This window comes from Pseudonaja textilis, chromosome 7 (assembly GCF_049901715.1).
Source record: "Pseudonaja textilis isolate UNSWEBS1 chromosome 7, rPseTex1.2, whole genome shotgun sequence".
NCBI lineage: Eukaryota > Metazoa > Chordata > Lepidosauria > Squamata > Elapidae > Pseudonaja > Pseudonaja textilis.
This window is the reverse complement of record NC_141996.1, coordinates 55,943,311-55,966,974: the sequence shown is the minus strand read 5'-3', so window position 1 is coordinate 55,966,974 and position 23,664 is coordinate 55,943,311. Positions and strand designations below refer to the sequence as shown.

Here is a 23,664-nt window from a genome sequence, read left to right as displayed (position 1 = left end):
GTGTGGCGGTGCTTTTGGGCCGGAGTCAGGGCTCTGCCCCTGCCAGTGAGTGTGAAGGAGCGCACGGAGCGATCTGTTTGGGGCGGGGTGGGCTGGGGGACTCCGCGAACGTGTCTGTTTTGCTCAATCTCTCTCTGTCGCTTGATTTCCCCCTTATGCAGCCGACTCTTCGGATTTTTAAGGCTTCATGAAGATGGCGCCAGAACGAAGGCCTTGCTGTTAAAGGTAAGGGGACTGGTGGGTGAGGGGAGGAGGTAACCGACCAGGGAGCCACCCTCCCGGGTTTGTGTGTGTGTGTATTTGTGTAGGAGCCTGTGTGAGTCTGCTGGAGAGCTGCGGCGGAATTAAACCGTCGCCTCGCGACCGTGAGGTTCGGCATCCCCTTCCTCGCCTGGCTCTCGGGAGAGAACCACTCGGCTCTTCGCTTCTCCGACCCACTGGAATAGAAAGCTCCCGTGGTCCACTTTCAGGGTGTTATCTAAAAAGTAGGGTGGAAGGTGCCGCCCCGATTCTCTCCATTTAGGAGCGATTTATCTGAATAATAAAATCGGGCGATATTTAATAAGGACTGGTTGCTGAAGGCAACGAACTGGATCGAACTGAATCGCTGAAAATGAATTGATATAAATAGGAAGTAGGATGTTGAAGAAACGTGGTGCCTCTTTCGTGATGTGTCACTCTCAGGAGTCTCTAGCAAACGGATTTGTTTACTCGTGGTGTATCCATCTTCCTTGTAACGTGCATCTTCATTGAACGGTTTGCTTTTTCTTAAGCTTTTTACTTCGTAGGACGTTTATAGAGAACGGGTTGTAGGTTGCGGCTGTTTTTGTACAAGTGACTAAAGAGGTATCTTCTTTGGGTTAAAAAAAAAGTTCTTGGTCCTGTCATTTAGTGAAGTAATGGCTTCTCCTCTTGGCCCAAGATGGCCGGACAGGGAGGAGAAAGAACTTGAAGGGAGGAGGTAAACAGAAATAAATACTCGGAATGTATATACAAATGTGTGTGAAATTTTTGACTTTTTAAGACTGCATAGGCTAATGTGTCAAAAGAGTTTTCCTAGTTGAATTTACTAAAAGCAGAATATTGTATTTACAGAGCTGTTGGTAAATCTTATTAACCTGTAGCATATCTACCTAAATTAAATAGATTTAGATACAACAAATTAATTTACGGGACAAACTTTAGATGACAAGAAATGGTTTATATTGCATTACTTGAGGGTTTTTTTTAGTGCTAGTATCCCACAGCTTTAATTTAGATTTAATGATTTTCTTATTTTAAGAATGATTGTTCATTGAATTTATTGGTCTACTTTTGGTATAATATAAGCTCTGCATTTCTTTTATATAACCAAGTAACTTAGCTTAAAGATTAATGATTTAGAGATTTTTTTTTATCAGAGTGGAAGTTCTTGTTTCTGGTGACATTGTTTTTAAAAAGGCAATCTTTACCAAAGGTTGACATTTTCTATGTCAAATATCTATGATGGGAGCTATCTGACTTTGAAATCTTCCAGTGTTTCATTTTCTGGCACAAGGTGAAACTACAGTATATTGAAAGAGTTGTTTTTGATGTTTGAAATGTTAGACCACAGTATTAATGTTTTATATGATTTTGAAGAAAAGGGTTCTAATATGTTATTAATTCCTCTGTAACTTAATTATATATTTATCTACAGTATAATTTTAGGAAAATCATGGGTTGGTTTTGTTTCATTGGTGTAAGTTTAATGCTTAGTGTGTACTATAGTATATGTTGTGATCTTCTCAGTATTTTAAAATGGTTTGTATATTAAACCTAGATTAGAATTTTAATTGTATGAATATCAGAAGTCAGATTATTGGTCCTGCTCTCACAGAATTGGTAAAACTGAATGGCAGGGTTTCAGCCATAATTTTTCTCACTTTTGCCTGGAAATTAAATGGGAATTTTCTTCATGTAAATTATTTGCTTTGCTATAGTAAGTACTTCAGCTCTTTCTTTACATGTATTTCTACTCAGTAATATATCTTGTTGAATTTGATAGGGATTACTCCAGGTAAGTGGATATAGCATAAATGGTATCAGAAATTGTGTATCAAAAGAAAACATTTTAAACAGCCTATGGTTCTGCAAAAAGAACGAAGTCAAACAATTCTCATACACCATGGTGCCTTTGAAAATATTAGGGTAGTAACTTTCAGAATTCCCAGCTATCAAAACGTGTTGTTTTCATCGAATTTGAGATTGAAGAAGACTATGCTAAATATTAAAGTTTATTTTCTAGAATAAGTCACATCAAGCAAAGAAAATGGTACCTTGGTATTCATCATTAATTGGTTCCATGAAATGATGACTATCAAAAATGATGAGTATAAAACAGATTTTCCACATAAGGAATAACGTAGTGAGTCACAAGGCAAACAACACAGACAAGTTCTAGCTTGTTGAGTACCAAATTTGATGAGTTTCAAAGCAGTTGAGTACCGGGTACCACTGTAATTGAATTGTATAGGAGATAAATTATAGATTTGTTATAGACAGATGTGTATGTGTGAGTCCAGAATATAAGCATTTTAGATAAGGTAGCCCAAGTCAAAGAAACAGTGATGGTCATAAATACCCAATGCTTGATGATAATAAAGTCAGATAATTCAACAAAACCCTCAATTCAGACCTCCTTGCCCTGGTATGCTCCAGGAGTTTTAGTCTACAATTAAGTTTGTATTGCAAGATGTATGGTGTAAGGTATAACAATTCATCTGTAGAAACAAGTTTAGAAAGATTGCTTTAAGAAATAATGAGAACAGTAGGAAATTGGAATGAGGAATTCTGCATTCTTAAATGTTAATACTGATGTTTATAATTAGTGAGAGAAAGCAATCTAATAATTCTCCAAACTATTTTACCTTTTTAAAGGCAAAATTAAAGCTGCAAGTTAAAATATTTCAAAATCTGTGTGGGTTTCAGCCTGAGTTCAGTATTGTTTGTTAATAGTTATATGGAAGGTTTGTGGTTTTGTTGTTTAAAACAGCTTTCATATTGTAGGAAAAGTTGAAGAAACTATTGCTTATGTGCAAAGTTAGGATTCTGAATCCAGAGATACTGGTATTTGTACAGATATGGATGATAAATGAGATACCTGTGTAAGAGTGGGGAAATGTCAAGTATTTTCCTCTTGAATAGTGATTAAATCCATGATCACCATGAAACCTGTCTCTCAAGCTTGGTATTTGTGTTTCTTTTGATAGATTGTTTCAGTTGTTTTATAAGAAAAATTTAGTTAAATATTCTCCAAAGTGATAGCCATGTTATGAATCAGCTCCCACCACTAGTAATGTACATTAATACATTTGCATAGCAGGTATGGCATTGACTGAATTTAATACACATGAAGTTGATAATTCATTTGCATGATAAATCCACAGCTAATAGGTATTTAGAAGGTTTGATTTTATTTTTAAACACTATAGCTTATATAATGGCATACTGACTTGTGTTCATTGGTTTATTTTTCAACTGTTTCAGTGTATTGTTCTGTAATCTTGAAAACAATGCCATTTGGATTTTAAAGGATGTACAGCTTGTGTTCTAGTATAACCACTTTTATATTGAAATATCAAGTTAATTCCAGGAAAGTTTGAACAGTTGAACCAAAATTGGAGTAATGCACCTTATCAAAATCTACTTCAGTTTTAATTTATATAAGTAATCTTTTGCCTTATTCTTTAATCAGTTAAGGTCTTACCTCTTTTGATATGCAATCTACTAATTTGCCAGACTTATGTAGAATAGTAAATTTTAGGTGAAAGTAATATCTGTATTTAAATTTTATGATATAATGAATGTCATAATAAAGCAGTAACACCTTCAAAATACATTTTGCTAATTTATGAATATGTTTTGTTACTATATTGTTGATATGGTGAGTTGAGATTTTATATAGTGGTTCAGAATATTTTTTTAATTTATCTGTTCTAATCTCTAGCTACACTGAATTCCAGCCTTACAAATATATGAACATTTGCATATACCTTGCTTCCCCCCCCCCCATAGGATAGAAGCTATCTCTAATATTTTTGATGATTTTATATGTGTGCTGCTATATTTATTTCTTAGATTTATACAGTATTTTATTGAGAAGCTCAGAGCTGTGTAGGTAGTGCTTCCCCTCCTGTTTTTAATCACAACAATAATTGTATGACATAAATTGAACTTTATATCATTATATCTCAATCTGGACTTATTATATAGATTTCAGTTATCCAGCTTTCTTTAGCCAATAGAAAAATGCTGGGGATAGAAATCCACATATCTGGAGTTGTGAAGGTTGGGAACACTATGGATAGATGTTTACTGAGTTTTTGTTAGTGGTGTATTGCATAGATTCATATATTTGGATTATACAAAAAAGTGCATGTGAAGTTTAACTTGTGAAACTGTCAGCTTCTTGAACTACTCATACATTGCTTCAGATCAAATGCATATAACTAAAGCATAGCTCTTGGAAGATATTAATATTGTAATGGCATTATCTGGTATATGGACCTAAGATATTAATGTAGTTAGCAACTTGAAATGGCATTTTTATACACAGTTTGAATATACAGTATATTTAATATGTAGTCCACCTAGTTAAATATTACAAACATACTTATTCTTTTTGGGTAGAAATGTTAAGTATCAGTTTCTTAATGTGTATTTGCATGCAATCACAGATAATTGTTTATATTGCCTGTTTACTAACAGTTTAGCAAAATTCTGATTAACAATTCTACAGTATTAAAAAAGAAAGTGGAATTGCAGAGTATTTAATATCTTAATGTTACTAAGTATATTTTTATAGCAGATGTTAAGTCAGATACTAAATCTTGATAGATTGAAAGGATAGGTAATGCAATATACTGTTCACTTAGAAGAAGAGTTTAGTTTGCATAATCGTAATGATATAGGATTGTTCATAGGTCTCTTTAAAAAAAATAAAAATGAAGGGAATCTTGAACATTTTTTCTTTTTATTCATTCATTGTGTTTCTATACAGCCTAAGAATATATTTCATAAATTGTGTGGGTTTCATTTTCCAAGGTGGCTAACTCATGAATATGCAGGCATGTATGAGGTGATGCATAAAAAAAATTCTTCCCCAACCATAGTAGTTAAAAGAACATTTATTAACTGATATTAATCCTGGTATAATCTAATAATGTATTGGTGATTTGTTGGTCACATAATCTCCAAGCTCCTTTCTTAATAGCCTGCTCTGTTTTCTGGCTCTAGTCAGTACAGGTAGTCCTAGACTTACAACAGTTAATTTAGTAACCAAAATTACAAGGGTACTGAAAAACATGATTTATGACTGTTTTTCATATTTACGACTGTTGCAGCATCCTCATGGTCATGTGATCAAAATCCAGGTGTTTGACAATTGATTCATATTTATGATGGTCTCAGAGTCATGTGATAATTTTTTGCAAATTTTTGATAAGCAAAGTCAATGGGGAAGTCAGTAACAAGCATGTTACCAATTTGCTTCCCCATTGACTTTGCTTATCAGAAAATTATCATGTTACATTATGTTACTAACTTAATCACAGTGATTCACTTAACGACTGTTTGCAAAATTCACTTAACAGTCTTGTTTAGCAACAAAAATTTTGGGCTCAATTTGGTTGTAGAGTGCTGAATGGTAGTAAAAAAACAGAAGTGCAATCTCTGCTCCGCTATCAGTAGAGAAATCATTGCAGAATCCAATCTGGGTCGGTCACCAGGACCAGAGATTTTGTCTTCGAGCTTTCGGACTCATTCTGGAGCCCATCTTCAGGGAACTTTTACCTGCAGGAGAGATCATTTTTGTGTAGTTGTCATTTTTGGTTAATAAACCGGGATATCCTCTTTTAGAAGAAGGGTAAGGAAAAAAATAAAATAACTCTGTGTGTATGTGCATGCATGTGTACTGTATATGTATGTATGAGGTCGTGTATAAATTCAAATTCCTATTTCACTTCTGTGGATAGTTTGTGTCTCTGTTAGAGGTCTGGTAGTTTGAGAGTTCTGCACATCTTAGTTATTTCTAGTACTCAACCTTTCTGAACTCTGAGATTGGCCTTAGGATCTGTCAAGAGTCATTCTTCCAGTTTAGGAACCACAGCCCTGAGTGCTCTCGCCACCAGTTGAATCACTTTAGCTTTTATTTTTCATATCCTCTTCTAATTCCTCCTTCAGACTCTATAGTTCTCCAAATTCTCATGTTCTATCTGCCTGATGTTTCTATCACTTGGCTGTTGTGCCATTTAATGTATTCTGTTGCTGCCTGCATCTTATATCTTGCCACTATTAGTTAAATTGTCTCTGAGGTCTCTCTGCATCTTGGGTCCTATCTAATGTGGTTTACTCTTTCTTGTATGGATTTGGTCCTTACTGCCTGTTCTTGTGTGCTCTGATCAAGTGCCTGAGTGCTGCCTTTTAGTCTATCGCTTTCAGTCACTGGTAAGATTTCCCAGTGTCAGCCACCTCAGCGATTTCTTAAAAGTACATTCCAGGTTTATTTGATTATCTGAGCCAACTGGACTTTTGTCAGCTTACAGAATTTACACAATAAAAAGAGATGCTTTTGGATCAGTCTTGACCCTGGGACAACTACAGTTTCTTGGAAACATTGCTTGCCAATGGCTAAGAAAAAGTGATTGACCCAAAGTCACCTAGTTCAGGGGTCTCCAACGTTGGCAACTTTATGACTTGTAGACTTGTGGAAGTCCACAAGTCATAAAGTTGCCAACGTTGGAGACCCCTGACCTAGCTGATTTCATGTCCAAGGTAGGACTAGGTCTCAGTTGTCATGTTTCTAGCCTGGTGCCTTTAACTGCTATATAAACTAGGTCTCAGATATTAATTCAAATAAAAGACCAAAAGTCTAGAATTAGAGAAAATGTAGTTGCTGCTGTATAAGTCAATGCCCAAAGACCTGCTGAAAGACACCTATTTTCTCTTACTTTTAGAATGGAATAAGGCTGGGGTCAATTCATGCTTCTGAGTACAAACTGCTGTGTTGCAGAAGAGGAGAGTTTCCATGCCTCTTAGTAGATAGAGACCATTGGTTAGTGCTCATTAATTGTCTGAGTAGGAAGATACCTAGGCCCTAAACCATATAGGACTTAATGCAAGTGACCTGCATCTTGAATTGTACCCTAAAACATGCTGGAAATATATTATTACCTTTATTGTCAGAGTACAACATATGTACAGTGAGATTGGCTGAGACTCCCTTCATGCATACCCCACCCCACACAACTCACAAGTGAAGACAGAAGTCCTTAACCCAGACCCAATTATATCACCCTATGTGACCTTGTTGCACAACACACCGACACTGCAAGTCTGTCATACTATGGAAATCAGTACAGCTTGAACAGCAGAGGAATGACATATATGCACCTGTCAACCCTCCAAGTAACATGTCCTGAAAAATAAAGTCCTAGGCATTCATCTTCCTTTTTAAATCAATTTATTAGGAACACATTAAATTGGCAAGGAGTTGGTGTAATTCTGACTCTTAACCGGACATGGAATTGCACCCAATAAAAGCAAAAGTGTGAAACTTCCCCCCTGAGTCACAATCTCCAATCAATTCTCAGTCCAACAGTCTGGCGACTCCAAACTCCACCTTCAGCCAGCTGCAGGCATCTGATCTATTCCCATGAGAAAGTAATGCCACCTAGACATAACATTCCCCCTTTATCAACAGTTAGAAAGTGGTGAATCTGAAGTATTATTAAATCCAGTTACTACAAACCTAAAAATTAATAGAAAAGGAAAAAAATACAAAGACTAATATAAAATATGGCTACACGTACGTCACCTTCAGCGTCGACAGGACCACTGTGAGCTGGATCAGTTGAAATTTCTGGATAGGGTGGGTGTTGGGTAGAGAAGATTATAGTAATCAATATATAACAAGTGACTGTCTTCAATATAACTGTTTTAGGTAAGGTTGCAATTGGCACATCAGCTGAAGTTATGCAAAAGCATTGAGCCTGAGTCTGTTATTACCTCATCCATATCCTGACAGCCTCCAGGCATGGCACCAAATTATGACTTCTATCACTTCTTCCAAGAGGTCTTGATTAGAGATGTATAGTTGAATGTCACCTAATATAAATCAGTGGCCCCCAAACCGGGGGCTTTTTTGGCACCAGGGCCTGGATTCATGGACCATGTGGTGGTGGTTTTGGTTTTGCTTACTCAACAGCTGCTCATCCCAATTCCTAACAAGCCATGGATCACTACCGGTCTGGGGGTTGGGGATCTCTGATACAGATGATATTTCATCTTGAACAGATGAATAATCTAGCAATTTCATGTAGATGTGAACAGAATAACAGAAAGGACTAATCCCCGAAGTCTGCAGATCTGACTTTTTCTCCCCACAGCACCCACTAGACTCACTTATTCAGGTAGGAGCAGAATCACCATAAAATGATGCCTCCAAGTCTCAGCCCTCACATATGGTTCAGAAGGGCACTCTGCTAAACCCTGTCAAAAATTCCTGAAAGAAATAGGACAAGGATGATTGTTCCACCTCAATCCAAGACTTACCCTAGGTCATAAGAACTACTAATGTGGTTTCTTTGCAATGCCAGGTCTAAAACCAGTTGGGAAATTTCCAAATGTGTTTTCTTCAGAGCTTTTTGTACACAACTCTCTGAAGAAGGAAAAGTTAAAAATAAGATGATGATTTTATTAAATCCAGGCCTCGCCTCTTAAGGAGTAGGCAAACAAGTGTCTCTTTTAAGGACCTCTGCCATCTCTCCTTCCTTTCCTAAAGGGGCATTCACTACAGCTGGATACAGCTTCCAGTCCCCTCCCTGGCCACTTTAATTAGGTTGGATCCAGTTCACAAATTAAATTTGTTTTAACTGATGCCTCTAACCTCTTCTGAGCAACCTCTAAACCACGGGTGTCGAACTGGCGGCCCGTGGGCTGGATGCGTCACATGCAGGCCACACTCAACCCAGCTCTGCAAATGGGAAAAACATTGTGAAATATCATGTGACCGCAACATGACATGGTGAGTTTGACACCCATGCTCTAAACCCTGAACCATCCTCAACCATTAAAGCTGACTAGATGACTTCAAACCAGTCAGTAACTCCCAGTTCATCCTTTTTCACAGGGTGGATGTTTGGGGAGAGAAGTAGGATAATACACAGCATTGTATTTGCTATCTTGACCTTCTCTATCAAAGGCAGAATCTATGTCATAAATTAGAAATAAATGTTTGTGACTGAGATTGGATGTTTTGGAAGGAATGTATCAATAGTGCAGTTTTTTGTACTTCTTTAAAATAATATTTAATACCCCTAGATCTGGATTGGAAAATGCTTTGGTTAAAGATCAAGCAGCAGATTTAGGAGGCATGTGCAAAGAGGAGGTATATTTTTCAGGAGCAATGCTTATTCCTAATGAGGCTGTTTATCAAAAATTAAAAAATAAGGCATAAGAATATATTGATAGGCTAAAATCAATTAGGTAATGGCAGGTCACAGAATATTCCATCATCCAATTAGAAGGAAAGAACAAGCATCCAGTGAGATAAGAGACTGGTAAACTGGGAAACTCTCCTCTTTCACTAAAATATACTGTTCTTTGGGTAATCAATGGATGGATTAATTTTAGGATTGCTATGACTAAAGGGCAATCATTGAAAATGATACGTTCTATTTTTTCTACCTTGGTTTTATACATAAACACATTCCATGGTTGTTTCTCCTTTTAACATAGTTGTCAGATTGCTGACTTTGGCATTGTGGAGAATCATCAAACTGGACTTTCAGGACAGTCAGAAATAGAATAAATGACAATTATTATCTTGTGTCTTTTAAAAGAAAGATTTATCCTGCTGCATTTAGAATTTGACACTTGGCCAAGTGCAGTGCATTACATTATAATCTAAAATTAGTATTTCTGATAGCAAAAATGTACTTTGGGTGTGTACTGTATTTCATCTGAAAATTGGTAGCAGTTTAACAAATGTATTCACTTTTCTGAAGGATCAATTTGCAACTTAACGAAAATTGTTTGTAAATCAAGTGTGTAAAATTGGCAATATACAAGTTAAAATTATAACCAGTAGAGTAAAAACAAAAGGAAACCTGTAATCCAGATCTAATATACCCAGCATATTAATAGATCTTTGACCAAGGCATATACTTCCTAACTTGTGCGAGGAAAGAGCCAGGTCTTCAAGGCCCACTTAAAGGCTGGCAAGGTTGAGCCTACTTGAACTTTGAGTCAGATGGAGCGGGGAGTGTACCATTCCAGAGGCAGGTGATGCAACAGAAAAGTCATGCTTCCTGGATCCTTTCACTGTTTCATGGGAAACATCTGAAACATGCTTTCGCTTGCTTTTGAAAATATGGCTGCACCTTTATATGTTTTAATGTTTTACTATTATCTTGTTGGCCAATGGGGAAAATTGGTAGCTTTTGGAATTCAGTCACATCTTGAAGGCCATAGGTTGCTTATTCTTATCCATAGTTCAAATTTACTTTAGAGAAATATTTGATTCAAAAGAATGAAATATATTTTTAAAATGTATCTAACCTATAGCTCAGTTATTCCTTTATTAAGCATTGTTTTGCAGTAGAGCAACAATAGATTTTTATAATTTGAAAACATGCAGTACAGTGGTTAATTTTTGCCAAAAATTCCAGGTCAAACGTGGAATAATTTCTTGATCAGCTTCCTCAATGTTATTATTGAGTTATCCATATTTTTATGCAGGCAACTTCGTTATTGATGACCTTACCATGGCAAATTAATCAAAACTGTTTTTAAGCTTAATTAGTTATACAGTAATAGTTATTAAAAGTTTGTTTTTTCTTTTTTTTTTCAATGTTATATTTGGCTTTGACTTTTCATATTCCTCAAAAGAATGCTTTAAACAAGCCTGAGTGTTACAAAGTTATAGGATCCCCATCAGAATTATCCACATGTGCTTCAAGAACAAATCCTTTTTATAAAGAAGGTAACTTCAGAGATCTGTTAAGACATTCTGTCATCTAGAAAGAGGCACATATTCTCTGAATAGGACTTACAAGGAATTAAAAAAATAATAGAACAGGTGATTCTGCTGAGTTGATGTCTTGAATAGCATCTTGAAAAAAATAAGTACAAACTGGATGCCCTTGATGTATATGAACTTCAATTTCCATAGTTCCCAGGCAGTATAGCTTATGAATTCTAGGATTTAAAGTCCATGCCTAGACAGAGTTGTTGTATCTGAGCTGCAAAAAAATGGATGGTTACTAGACGACAACTAAGACGTACAGAAGCATCAGCTCTTGGTGCAGTCTAGTGGTTATCTAAGGTTTGCATCTCCAATACAGTATCCCTGCACCAGGAGAATTCCTGGCTTGGGGAAAGTCAGGAGAGGAATCATGTATCAGAATGGGTATGCTTATTTTCATTAAATATGTTTCTTCTGAGCAGTGAACTCACAATATAAACATTCTCTGTTCATGTATTCTCCATATAAATTTTGAGCTACAGAGTTTTCAGCATGTTTCTGATAGGATTGGCCCAGGTAAATGCTATCATTTGGAAGAGATTTGAATGTAGTTATAAGGATGAATGGAGTTTCTTCCGTTTTTGCAATTGCAATTCTATAGTTCTTATTTTAAGAAGAATGTTTTTCTTTGTTAATGGCAGAAGTTGCAGTTAAAGATAGTTTCAGTGTAACTTCTTATAAATATTTTATTTGTATTTTATGCATCACTGGTTGATAGCTATCACAAATGACAAGACACTTAGAATGGGGACAAAAGCGTCACTCTTATATTTCTACCAACTTAGAGTTTTCTCAGTAAATGAAATAAGAAGGGTAAGGAAGCATAAATTGTAAAAAACAAAACAAAGAAAACATTCTGCTTTTTGGTTTTTTGTTTTGACTATCCTTTGTTAACCCCTTTTCTGTATCTTATCTATATATGGAGAATATATATACATATACATACATACGTACATAGATTCCATATATATATTACACACACACACACACGTGTGTGTGTGTGTGTATGTGTGTTGGCCTGTATCAGCAAAGAACAGAAAAGGAGCTACAAAGATTCTAGTACCTCTTCTTGAAAAAAAATCAATCAGTGATATTGTTTGAAAAGGCATTTATTTTAAAGCAGCATGGCAGTTCCTTTTATATGAGGGTAGAATTTTACTGGAATATTCTGTTGGAAGCTAGATGTCAGTTGACAAATAGAACTTGTTAAACAGCTTTGTTTACTATATTGTTTAATAGTATTTTTACTGATAGTTTTTGTTTTGCTATTTATTACAATATTTGTTCTATTTACTAAAATATAGTATTTACTTTACTATTAATAGTATTTATTTACTATTTTTAAAAATACTTTTAAACTTGTCACAACTAATTTATCAGTGTATATAATAAATATAAAGCAATTTAGTTATATATGAGGCATAAAATAGACATTTGTTCAGCTTCTATATAGACAGTCTGTAAATGCTTATCAGAAAAGATGAGATTTAAACCTATTAAGATAGTGGTTTCCTTTTGACATTTGTTGGTTATATACGATATCAGATCATATATATTATTTGGTCTATGGCAATTTTAGAGGTACTGTATGAGGAGCATAAACTTGGGGAAACATCTACAATTGGGCTGAGTAATAAAGAGCATGGGAAATACCATAATTAAAGAATTATATGGGTATTGTTAGTTCTGAATTCAAGACAAGAATATTTATTGCAGTCAATGACCAATCCATTAATTCTGAATTCTATACTTAGGTAGTTCTTGTTTAGTGACTGTTCGGACTGGAAATGTTTGCAGCTTGCAATGGTGATGAAAAAGTAACTGCTTCCAATGCTTGCATTTATAACCTTTGCAAAATCTCTCTCTCTGTCAGTCTCTCTTTGTTAGTCATGTTTGCCATTATAGTCAGTATGTGTCCTACAGTGCAGAGGTTGCCAACCTTTTGGATCTCAGGGACCACCAAACTCATAATTTTAAATCCCAGGGACCACTAACCGGTTCTGTGGGCATGACCTAATTTGGGGATGTGTTTTGGTGGTCATGTGACTGACTGGGCATAGCTGTATGTAAATATTATAAATATTTATATAAATATTGATTTTTTTTAATAAAAAAGACTAATTTTTACCCAAAATCAGGCAAAGCAGGCAGGCAGATTGAGTTGCTCACAGAATCACAGATTCATTCAGAGATCTATCTATCTGCCATCACCTAGCTCAGTCTGTCACATAAAATTTGCTAGCAAGCAAACTCACAAAATTAACTCAAAACACACCATGTATGTAAATATTGAATTTTTTTATAAAAAAAGAGCAACTTTTACCCAAGATCAGGCAAAACAGGCAGGCAGCTTGAGTTGTTCACAGAATCATTCAGTGATCTATCGATCTGCCATTAGCTAGCTCAGTCTGTCACATACAATTTGCTTGCCGTGAGTCTGCACTGAATAATAGAACCTTCAGTCCTAAGGGAGGTTTGGCTGTGCTTAAAAGTGGAGCCGAAGATCTAAAGACTAGCTAGAAAGCAAGAAATCCAACCATTTCCTGCTTCCTAGCTAAACTAAATCTCCCGGCACAGCAGAATAGCTGATGGTCAGAAAAATAGCATTTTAGCAGGCAAGTTTGCAGGGTAAGGAGTGAGTGGGCAGGGAGGGTTCCGCGGGCCATGTGGGCAGCGTAGCCTTGTGTTTCTGCACAGCCTGGATTAATTGCTTTGGGGAGGTGCTCTGGGATTTCTCTGCGGCCCACCAAAATTCAATATGATTATAGTTACTAAATAAACAGTTGCAGATCTATTTTTCAATATTATATAGCTATTTTCTCAATTTTTGCGGCGTTCAACTGCCTGAGGAATAAGGGCAGGGCAGGGCACAAAATACAAAAGTGGTAGCCTGCCAGCTGCAGAGAATCCTGGATGAAATGGCTGGCGGGGTCCAGGAGGACAGCCTACTTTGCTGTTGTTCCAACTCTCTGGAACATCTTGCTCCCTGATGTGGCCCTAACCCTACAATCTTCTCCAGAGTGGTGTTGGTAGAATCCAGTAGCTTGGGGTTCACTCTGGTCTGCTAGCTCTTTAGACTGAATAGTTTAAACTGAGGACACACTTCCTGTTCTCCAACAGTCCCCAGTTTTCTATTCAGTCTGGAACTCTGCAGATGTGTTTTTTGACACTGTGTTTCTTCAGGATTGTTGTTCATTGCGATTAGACTAGCATCAATTATTATCTCGATTCAGTGGCCAGAGCTTCGGCTTGAGTCATTGAGCTTGAAGGTTTGTCCTTGCGTTGTTTTTTTTTAAAAATTTTTATACATCTCTTCAAGTGAGCAATGTGACTCCAAGTTACAATATACAACATACATACATAGTCATAGTTACATTTTCAGATTTCTTATCTAGTTTTGTATCCAATCATTCTCCTTGATGCTGCTGCGAGAGCCCAGGATGGGTTAGATTCCTCCTGATGATGTCATTAAGCTGAGTCTGTTCTTGTATATAAAAGGCCAGACCCTGGGAGTCTCCCCAGCTTTGACTTAGCTTCTTTTAGTCAGTGAGCTGTGTCTCTGAAAGCATATAGTGATTGTTCTAATATTCAACAAAAAACTCCCACAAAGCTAATACAGCTTCAAACACAACTCCCGGGGATCTGGGCAACTGTGTTCAGAAGAGCAGGGTCTGCTCTCCTGCAATGCCGAGGATTCAACGTTGCAAACATCGGGAAGGCAAGTAAGGGAAGCGTCCACCAGCCTCCCCCACAGCCTTCCACTCACGAGCAGCCGCGATCGCGACGATCAGTAAAGCGATAACAGCGACAGCCAGCTGATCTCTTTTACAGAGGCTGCTCTTTCTTTCGGCTGATTTTGTCGCTCAGGGCTCTTAGTGGCCTAGGGAGCGACGGCCATTATCGGAGGCCACAACACGTGCGGGTGGCCATTTTGGGGGGAGTAAATCCTCCATTGCACGAGGTGAGTGGCCATTTTAAATCTTGAGGATTGAGTTATTCCTCAAGTTTCTCAGGGGACCAAGATGGAGGGTGTCCAAAGGATCCTGAAATTTCCTCCCTTCCCCTAGAAGGGCTTCCCTGGTAACCCTGGAGTTCCCCTGACTGGAAAACCTGTTGCAGGTGCCCTCTCATTTGCTTTATTGTTTTATTAAACTGCCTCTCTAATGCAGCATGTCTACGTTTCTCTGCTTTAAGTTCGGCCTGGGTCGTTTTCTTGGGGGCTAGAGCCTTAGCCCTAATTTTTGCAGCCACCTCTCTCTAAACTGATTGAGAGCGCTGACTGCATCTTTTTCTCCTGGCCAGTTGGCGTGCCTGGTCCTCTGGGCAAGGAAGTTCAGCTTGTGCCCTATATTGATCCATGGCAAGATTAAGCTAATCACAAGAGGTGCTGGAAGCTACTCTCAGTATGTGCTGCCTATTGGGAGGGCTTGCTGCAGAGGAATCCAAGGAACACACTGTTCCTCTGTCGCAGCTGTCCACACTACTGGGGAAGATGATCTCATGCATCGGCATTGTCCCATGGGCAGGGCTTCACTCCTGATCTCTACAATGGTTCCTGCTCCCTTTTCAACAAGCAGAAACCAGCCACACATCGATCAGGGTCCAGCTTACTCCACAGGCTCGGCATTCCTTCAAGTGGTGGCTCTCCCCGGCCCTTTGGAAGGGGCTCTCGTTCAAGGAGCCAGACAGGCTGTTGCTCACCACGGACATGAGTCTTCTGGGTTGGGAGGCCCATATGGAGGGCCAGATAGCTCAGGGGGTTTGGTCCCGTACAGACAAAAACTGTCCCATTAACTGGCTAGAGCTCAGGGCCACATCTCTGGCACTGAGACACTTCAGGGCCATGGTAACTGGATCCCATGTACCAGTGTTGATGGACAACATAGCTGCAAAGGTGCATGTTAACAGGCAAGTGGGGACGAGGTCCAGAGACCTCATGAGGAAGGCTGAATGTTTGGGGCTGTGGGTGGAGAGACATTTGTTGTTCGATAATGGCAGATCACATCTCTGGGTTCGACAAGTCCCAAGCCGACTGGCTGATCCGGAGCTTGGTCAACTACGCAGAATGACCCCTCCACCCGTCCCTTTTCAGGGACCTTTCCCTGAGGTTTGGGACCCTGGAAATGGATCTCTTCTCCACTCCCCAAACGCCCAAGTAAATAGGTTTTTCACCAGGTTTCCTTGTCAGGGAGCGGAGGGGACCAATGCTCTTTGTTGCAGATGGCCCGGGGATCTCCTCTATGCCTTTTCCCCTCTTCCCATCATTCTGGCAGTCATTCGGAAGATGTTGAAGGAATGGGCAGAGCTAATTCTCTTGGCCTTCTATTGGCCACGGAGGCCCTGGTTTGCAGACCTGGTGAACCTGTCTGTAGCCTCTACCTGGAGGATCCCAGCCCACATGATCTCCTTCATCAGGGATCCTTGCTCCATCCGGATCCCTAGTAGTTCAAGCTGACCATGTGGCAATTAAGCGGCAATGGTTGAGAGAGGCTAATCTCCTGGAGAAGGTTATTCTCACCATCCAGGTGTCTCGTAAACCATCTACGAAGTGCATCTACGATGCCACCTGGAGGGTTTTTTGTCAGTGGTGTCTAAAGGAGGGTCTATCACCCACCTCAGCACAACTGGCAGAGGTTCTACGTTTCCTTCAAGATGACCTAGAGAAGGGACTAGCCCCTAATACCTTACTCTGGCAAGTAGCGGCCCTTTCCTCAGTTCTCGCCTGGGAATAATTTCCTTCCTTGTCTCATCATCCTTCTGTCAGGAGATTTTTAAAAGCAGCTTCTAACCTTCAGCCCCTTGTAGTACACAGGTATCCTTCATGGGACCTTCCTAAGGTGCTCCAGGCCCTGATGGAACCACCATTTGAACCCCTTAGGACAGTGTCTCTGCAATTCTTGACACTGAAGGTGGTTTTTCTGGTATCAATCACATCGGCTAGAAGGGTGTCAGAGCTGGCTGCCCTCTCGATAGACAGGATTTATACACTTTTCATAATAGAGTTGTTCTCCGCCTTTATCCCAAAGGTCAATACCTGGTTCCACAGGTCCCAGGACATTGTGTTGCCAGATTTCTGCACCACAATTTAGAGCACAAGTGGCACACCTTAGATATTAGGAGAGCACTTAAGAATTTACCTCAAACACACTTCCACCTTTAGGAAAACCGAAGATATGTTTGTCTCCTTTTCCCCATCTCACTTGGGGAACAAAGCCTCTCCTCCCACCATAAGCAGGTGGGTCAGGGCTTGCATTGCAGAGGCCTACAAGGCTATCGCTCTTCCAGTGCCTCAGGGTCTGACTGCGCACTCTACCCAGAAGCATTGCGAGGACCCTCCTGTGGACATGCAGGCTTTGGTATGTCCCATCCTGGGCTCTCGCAGCAGCCTCGAGGAGAATGGGCATTGGTATAATCACCTGAGAATGCCCTTTCTATCTACGCTGCTAGAGAGCCCAGTCCCTCCCTTGTTTCGTCCGGACATGGTAAGAAATACTAATGTTCTAGATTCTCCTATGAGCTGCTCAGAGCATCCAGTAGTGGGAGGTGCTTCAGTCTCTGCATTCATAGGCTGAGCTTGAATTGCGGAATGCTCCTCCTCCTCCACGTGACTCCTCCACAGCGTTCCCCAGTTTTTGCTCAGCCTCGTGCAAGACAGGCAGTGCTTTACATATCTCCTTGGCCGAACCAGAATTTTTCGATTCTCACAGTTTCAATTGAGTTTTCACAGGTTTGAATTGTTCCCTTTCTCTTTAGCCTCTGCGCAATTGCTTAGTTTGGCAGCCTTGCCACCAAAGGGAAGCGCAGTTACGCCCCCAAGGGAGGCGAAGGGAGGGTCAGTAGCGACTTCGCACTACCTCCCATAGCCGAAAACCCCTCACTCTGCCTCCTTTCATTTGCCGCTTCATTTCCCTTCGTTCCGTTTCTAGCGGCTTGGTTTTTTTCGCTCCGTTCTGAGTCGTATCGTGTTTTTTTCTCCCCTACCTTCGAATGCCGTCGTTTTTTCAAGAGGAGAAGGGCTAATCTCTTCCTTCCCTGGCCACCTCTGTAGGCAGAGCTTTGGCCTCGTTTTCTACCAGGCGGGTAAAATGCCGCTGAGAGGCGTGACGTGCTGACAGATGCCATTTTGGGAGTTTCCTTGTGGCTGCATGCCATTTTGTTTTCTCCTTAATTCTGTGCTGTGAGTGGAAATTTATTCGAAGTAACAGGTCCCTGCCTGGCTTTTCTGAGTTATTGATTCTCATCTGACTAGATTGTACTTGTAATCAATCTTTAAGGCTCGTTGGCTCAACCCCACAGCTCAATTCCAGCGGCGCAGCAGCTGCACCCAGGCGTTGTGTCCGCCTGTGCAGAGAGGCTGCTGAAGGCCCCAATTTTAACTTCTAACTGGGCCTTAGGCGTTTCAAAATTTGGCTGATTGGCTTGTTTGTCTTTCCTTTCTCATTGGCAATTGTCCATACAAACTACTCTATCCCAGGAGCAGGGATACAATTGCACCAGCCATCCTATTTCATTACAAGCATATTATTAATATTATATATCTTGGCAGTATAATATTTTAATTCACAAAAATATTATCACTGAGGTACGACTCATTTGTCTCTATACATACATACATACATACATACATACATACATACATACACACACATATATACACATACATACATATATGTATTAAAAAAAAAAATAATAAAAAGGGGGACGTGAAATATTTGATCAGGGCAACCGTTCTTGCCTCAGATCGGACCCTGGGCGTGCCAACCACCTTATATTGATTTCTAACCTATTACTGCAATATATAAATACTTGAAATGGCAGATGGTAACACCTCTAGAGGATCTTCATTGAAGGCAAAAGCCAGGACCCATCATTTGCGCAAGCAGGCTAAAGAGACCTCCAAAGCTGCCCAGAGGGACGCCTTAAGGCGCCACAAGGCCCTGCAAAAGGAAATTGATAAACGAGCTAAGGAAGCACTCAAGGTGCCTCAGGTTCTTCCATCCTCCAGTCCCTCTACCTCTGCTCAACCCCCCCGGGATGTTTCCCTCTCATCCAGGCGCAGCTTTCCCTCACAGGAACAACAGGCTCAGGTTCCTGGAACATCAGTTAGAAGGGCTCCAGAAGCCACCTTCACCCCAACAGCAGCTGGCCTCTGTCAAGAGGAGTCTCTCTTTGAGGAGGTTCCAGAAAGAATAAGATCCTGGATGGAGTTGGCTATTCGCCAAGGAATCGCAGCCGGAATCCAACAAGCAACCAGGCCTAGTCATTATCCGGTGGTTTCTGACCAGGAGTCTCACTCAGTAAGGTCCCTGCCCAGGTCGGATCAACATCAGGCTCAGGTACCCTTGCAAAGGGAGACCCCCCCTTCAAGAGCGGGAGAAGGAGGAGGAAGAGGGGGAGTGGGAATTGGATCAGTTCATGGAACCAGACGAGTTCGATTTGGGGTCTATGCACTACAGTGAGCACCTATCAGAGGCAGACCCTGTAGAAGGCGAAATGTCTGAGGATGAGGGGCTTATTCAAGCCTCACCTATTCAAATCCTTGTTATTCAAGGCCAAGAACATTTCAGGCCTAAGTAAGCAATCCCCAACAGACCTCCCCGCTCCTTCAACGGAGGGGCCAGAGGATCTCATCTTTAATCAGCCCGTTGAAGAGGCCGAGGTTATCCCAGCTCCACCCATCTTTGCCGACCTGGTGCAAAAGCAACTGGCGTCTGCAGTGGTGCCCCCAGCCCCCTTAGTCACGACAAAAAATACTTTAATTTGGATCCGGAATTTTCAAAATTATTAAGCACCCCTGAGGTAGACGAGCCCATAGTGGGCCTGGCTTCCTCCTCAACTCCGACTGATGTGCTGGAAGCCCTAAAGCCAGAGGAAAAGCAGGCCGAGTTGGCCCTGCGCAGGGCTCATCAGTCGGATGCTTGGGCCATCAGATTGGCTACGGCCGCATCTTTTTTCACAAGGTCATCCATTCAATGGCTTTGTCAGCTCAAGCAACACGTCCCTACATCCAACATCAGGGCGCACCAGGATATTGCCAAGTTCACTGCTGCAGCCGAGTTTTCTGCTGATGCCACATACCACGCAGTTAAATTTTCTGCAAGGGCGATCACATCTCACGTCACAGCCCGCTGTCTAGTCTGGCTGAGGCACTGGCAAGCAGACTTTAAGAACAAAGCCAAGCTGGCTTCCTCCCCCATAGTAGGAAACAAACTGGCCCTTCCCTGGACCCTCTACTGATGGAGACCCGCAGTAAGAAAAAATTCCTTCCTTCCCTTACACGAAGGTCAGACTTCAGAACTTCCCAGCCCTCCTATCAGGCCCCCTTCTCCCCCAGGTATCAGAGGCCCCCATCGTTCAGGTCAGGACAACCCCAGGATAGAGCCAATTCGGGAAACAGGAGCCGGAGGGGCAGTCAATATAAAAGGCCCTTTTGGGGAGCCGGAAGCAGGCCCTTCTGACATCCGAGATAGGTTAAGGGACACTCTCCCCATTGGCAGATGTCTTTAAGTCATTCACGAGTCGATGGGATTCCTCTACCTCTGACTCTTGGGTCAGGGACACCATTAGATTTGGACTTGCCCCTGAGTTTCAATCCACTCCCCCAAATTTCTTTTTGTCATCCCCCTTCTCCAGAGACCCGGTCAAGCGTAATCTAATGGATTCCGCTATCCAGCATCTCCTAAACAAGAGCCATCCAACCAGTACCGTCCGAGCAACTAGGGCGGGGCTTTTACTCTCACCTTTTTGTGGTACCAAAACACTTGGGTGGGGGTGGAGAGCGATCTTAGATTTAAAACGACTCAACTGCTTCCTAACATACCGCAAATTCAAAATGCATACCCTGCAATCAATACTGCTGGGCATCAGGCAAGGGGATGTGCTCACGTCCATAGACTTGATGGAAGCAAACTTACACATTGCCATTCGGCCTTCCCATTACAAATTCTTAAGGTTCTGCTACAACAATCACCACTTCGAGTACATGGCCCTTCCCTTTGGACTAGCCTCTGCCCCCAGGACCTTTACCAAGGTCCTGGCAGCACTAGCTGCCCATCTCAGGAACATTCCCATTCGTCTCCAATGTTACCTGGATGACATTTTAATCCTGTCCCCCTCTACCCATCAGGCAGCGAGGGACACCCAGGCCACTTTAACTTCTCTCCAAGAACATGGGTTTCTCATAAATTGGAAGAAGAGCCAATTATCCCCATCTCCTCGAATAACTCATTTAGGGGCAGTCATTGACACGGTGGAAGGCAAAGTCTACCTGTCTTCAGAGAAGACTACTTAGTATTCAAAAACTAGTTAGGGACATCAGGTGCCGTAGGAAGGTAGCCCTACTGGATTTGTCAAAACTATTGGGAAAAATGATATCATGTATTTCTATTGTTCCCTGGGCCCGTCTTCACACCAGATCCCTCCAGTGGTTCCTGCTCCCATATCAGAGATCTGGCAGAAGCAATTCCAAGCTCACGGTCAGGGTACCTCTCAAGGTCCTCACGTCCCTTCTCTGGTGGGCCAAACTGGTCATCAACAAAGGCTGCTTCTTCAAGGAGCCTCAAAGGCTGACTATCACCACAGATGCCAGTCTATATGGATGGGGTGCCCACGTCCAGTCACTCACATCCCAGGGCAGATGGTCTGCAATAGATCAGTCGTGCAGCATAAACTGGCTGGAGCTTTGCGCCGTGCACCTGGCCCTGCGCAGCTTCCTCCCCCCAGGTACGCGGGCAGCACATTCTCATTTTAACAGACAACGTGACAGCCAAAGCCCACATAAACGGGGGGCACACAATCAGTACAATTAATGAGGAAAGCTGAGCGCCTGTGTCGCTGGGCGGAGAGCAATCTTCTGTCCATCAGGGCAGAGCACATATAGGGCCTATCAAATACTCAAGCAGATCGGTTAAGCAGAGCTACCATAGACCAGTCAGAGTGGCGCCTCCACCCATCCCTGTTCAAAGAAGCAGCAAGAATATTCGGACAACCGGTGGTAGACCTATTTGCCTCCCCGCTCAATACCCAGCTCCCGAGATTCTTCTCAAGGTACCCATCCCAAGGGGCGGAGAATTACAACACGCTCCACTGCCCATGGCCCACGGGGCTCCTGTACGCATTCCCCCCTCTAGCTCTGGTGCTCAGGGTTATTCAGAAGTTGCTCCACGAGAAGGCGGAATTGCTCCTAGTTGCTCTTCACTGGCCCAGACGGCCGTAGTTTTCGGACCTCCATACTCTCTCGGTGGGCCCTCCCTGGAGGATTCCACCAGACAGGATCTCTCTATCTCAGGGGCCCCTCCTACACCCGGAACCTCAATGGTTTCAACTGACCGTCTGGGGGTTGAGCGGAGCAGTTTGAGGAACGAAATGCTCTCTCAACAAGGTCATTGACACCATCCTAGCTGCCAGACGGCCCTCAACCATCCGAATTTACAACGCCACATGGGCCATTTTCTGTAGATGGTGCAGCATGTTTCAAATTAACCCCGTTTCCCCTTCTGTCACCCAGATTTTAGAATTCCTTCAGGAGGGACTTGACAAGGGGCTGCCTCCTAATACACTGAAACGACAGGTAGCTGCACTCTCATCAGTTCTTTCCTGTGAGGGTTTCAGTTCCCTCTCCCATCGCACACGTATACGGGCTTTTCTTAGAGGGGCCACCAACTTACTCCCTCCAGCCGTGCACCGTTACCCCACCTGGGACCTTAACAAAGTCCTTCTCTCTCTCACCAAAGAACCTTTCGAACCTTTGAGGGAGTCAAGCCTCCAGTTTTTGACATATAAGGTAGTTTTCCTTGTAGCCATTACATCCGCTCGGCACATATCGGAAATAGCAGCCCTGTCTGTCAGACAGGACCTCTTTGTCTTTCATGCCGATCGGGTGATCCTCCATCCCGATCCACGTTTTTGCCCAAGGTCAATTCAGCCTTCCATAGAGCCCAAGAGCTCATCCTTCCAAACTTTTGTCCCAGACCATTGCAGGAAAGGGAAAGGCAATGGCACAAACTTGATGTAAGGTGCGCTCTGCGAATCTATATCAAGTTGCACAGAGTCCTTCAGAAAATCGGAGGCCTTATTCCTTTCCTTTCAGCCCAAAACACAAGGTCACAGGGTGTCACTGTCCACTATAGGCCGTTGGATCAGGGCAGCTATAGCTCAGTCTTATCAGTCCCAGGCCCTGCAGGTGCCCAAAGGCATAACTGCGCATTCAACTAGGAGTGTGGCAACTTTGGCAGCTTGGGCTATCCAGGAACCAATAATCAAAATCTGTCGGGCGGCGACTTGGGCCTCCCCATCCCCTTTCATCAGGCACTATAAAATTGACATGTTTGCATCTGCGGAGGCCTCATTTGGCAGACGGGTTCTGCAACGGGTTCTTAGGGACCCTGAGGAGATTCCGGACCAGACGGAGTCCCTCCCGTAGGACAGGCCAAGCTTTGGTATGTCCCACTACTGGATGCTCTGAGCAGCTCATAGGAGAAAGGGCGTTGGTGCTTACCTGATACGCCCGTTCTCTTTGAGCTGTGAAGAGCATCCAGCCCCACCCTTTTTTTCCGTCTGGTGGGGCCTTGTTTTTTTTCGGCCAAGGAACCTTTCTAGGTAGTAGGGATGAGAGCACCTTT

At 41.8% G+C, this 23,664-nt stretch overlaps 1 protein-coding gene across 8 annotated transcripts in view; it reads left to right on the top strand.

Annotated features, from left to right (window-relative positions):
* Positions 1 to 23,664, top strand: part of KDM6A (lysine demethylase 6A) — a 223,006-nt gene that overhangs the window by 788 nt on the left and 198,554 nt on the right. For all 8 annotated transcript variants that reach the window (XM_026713584.2, XM_026713582.2, XM_087937691.1 and 5 more), the window contains exon 2: positions 162 to 225. In XM_026713584.2, the coding sequence (XP_026569369.1) occupies positions 162 to 225 (64 nt within the window). The remainder of the gene's footprint in view (positions 1 to 161; positions 226 to 23,664) is intronic.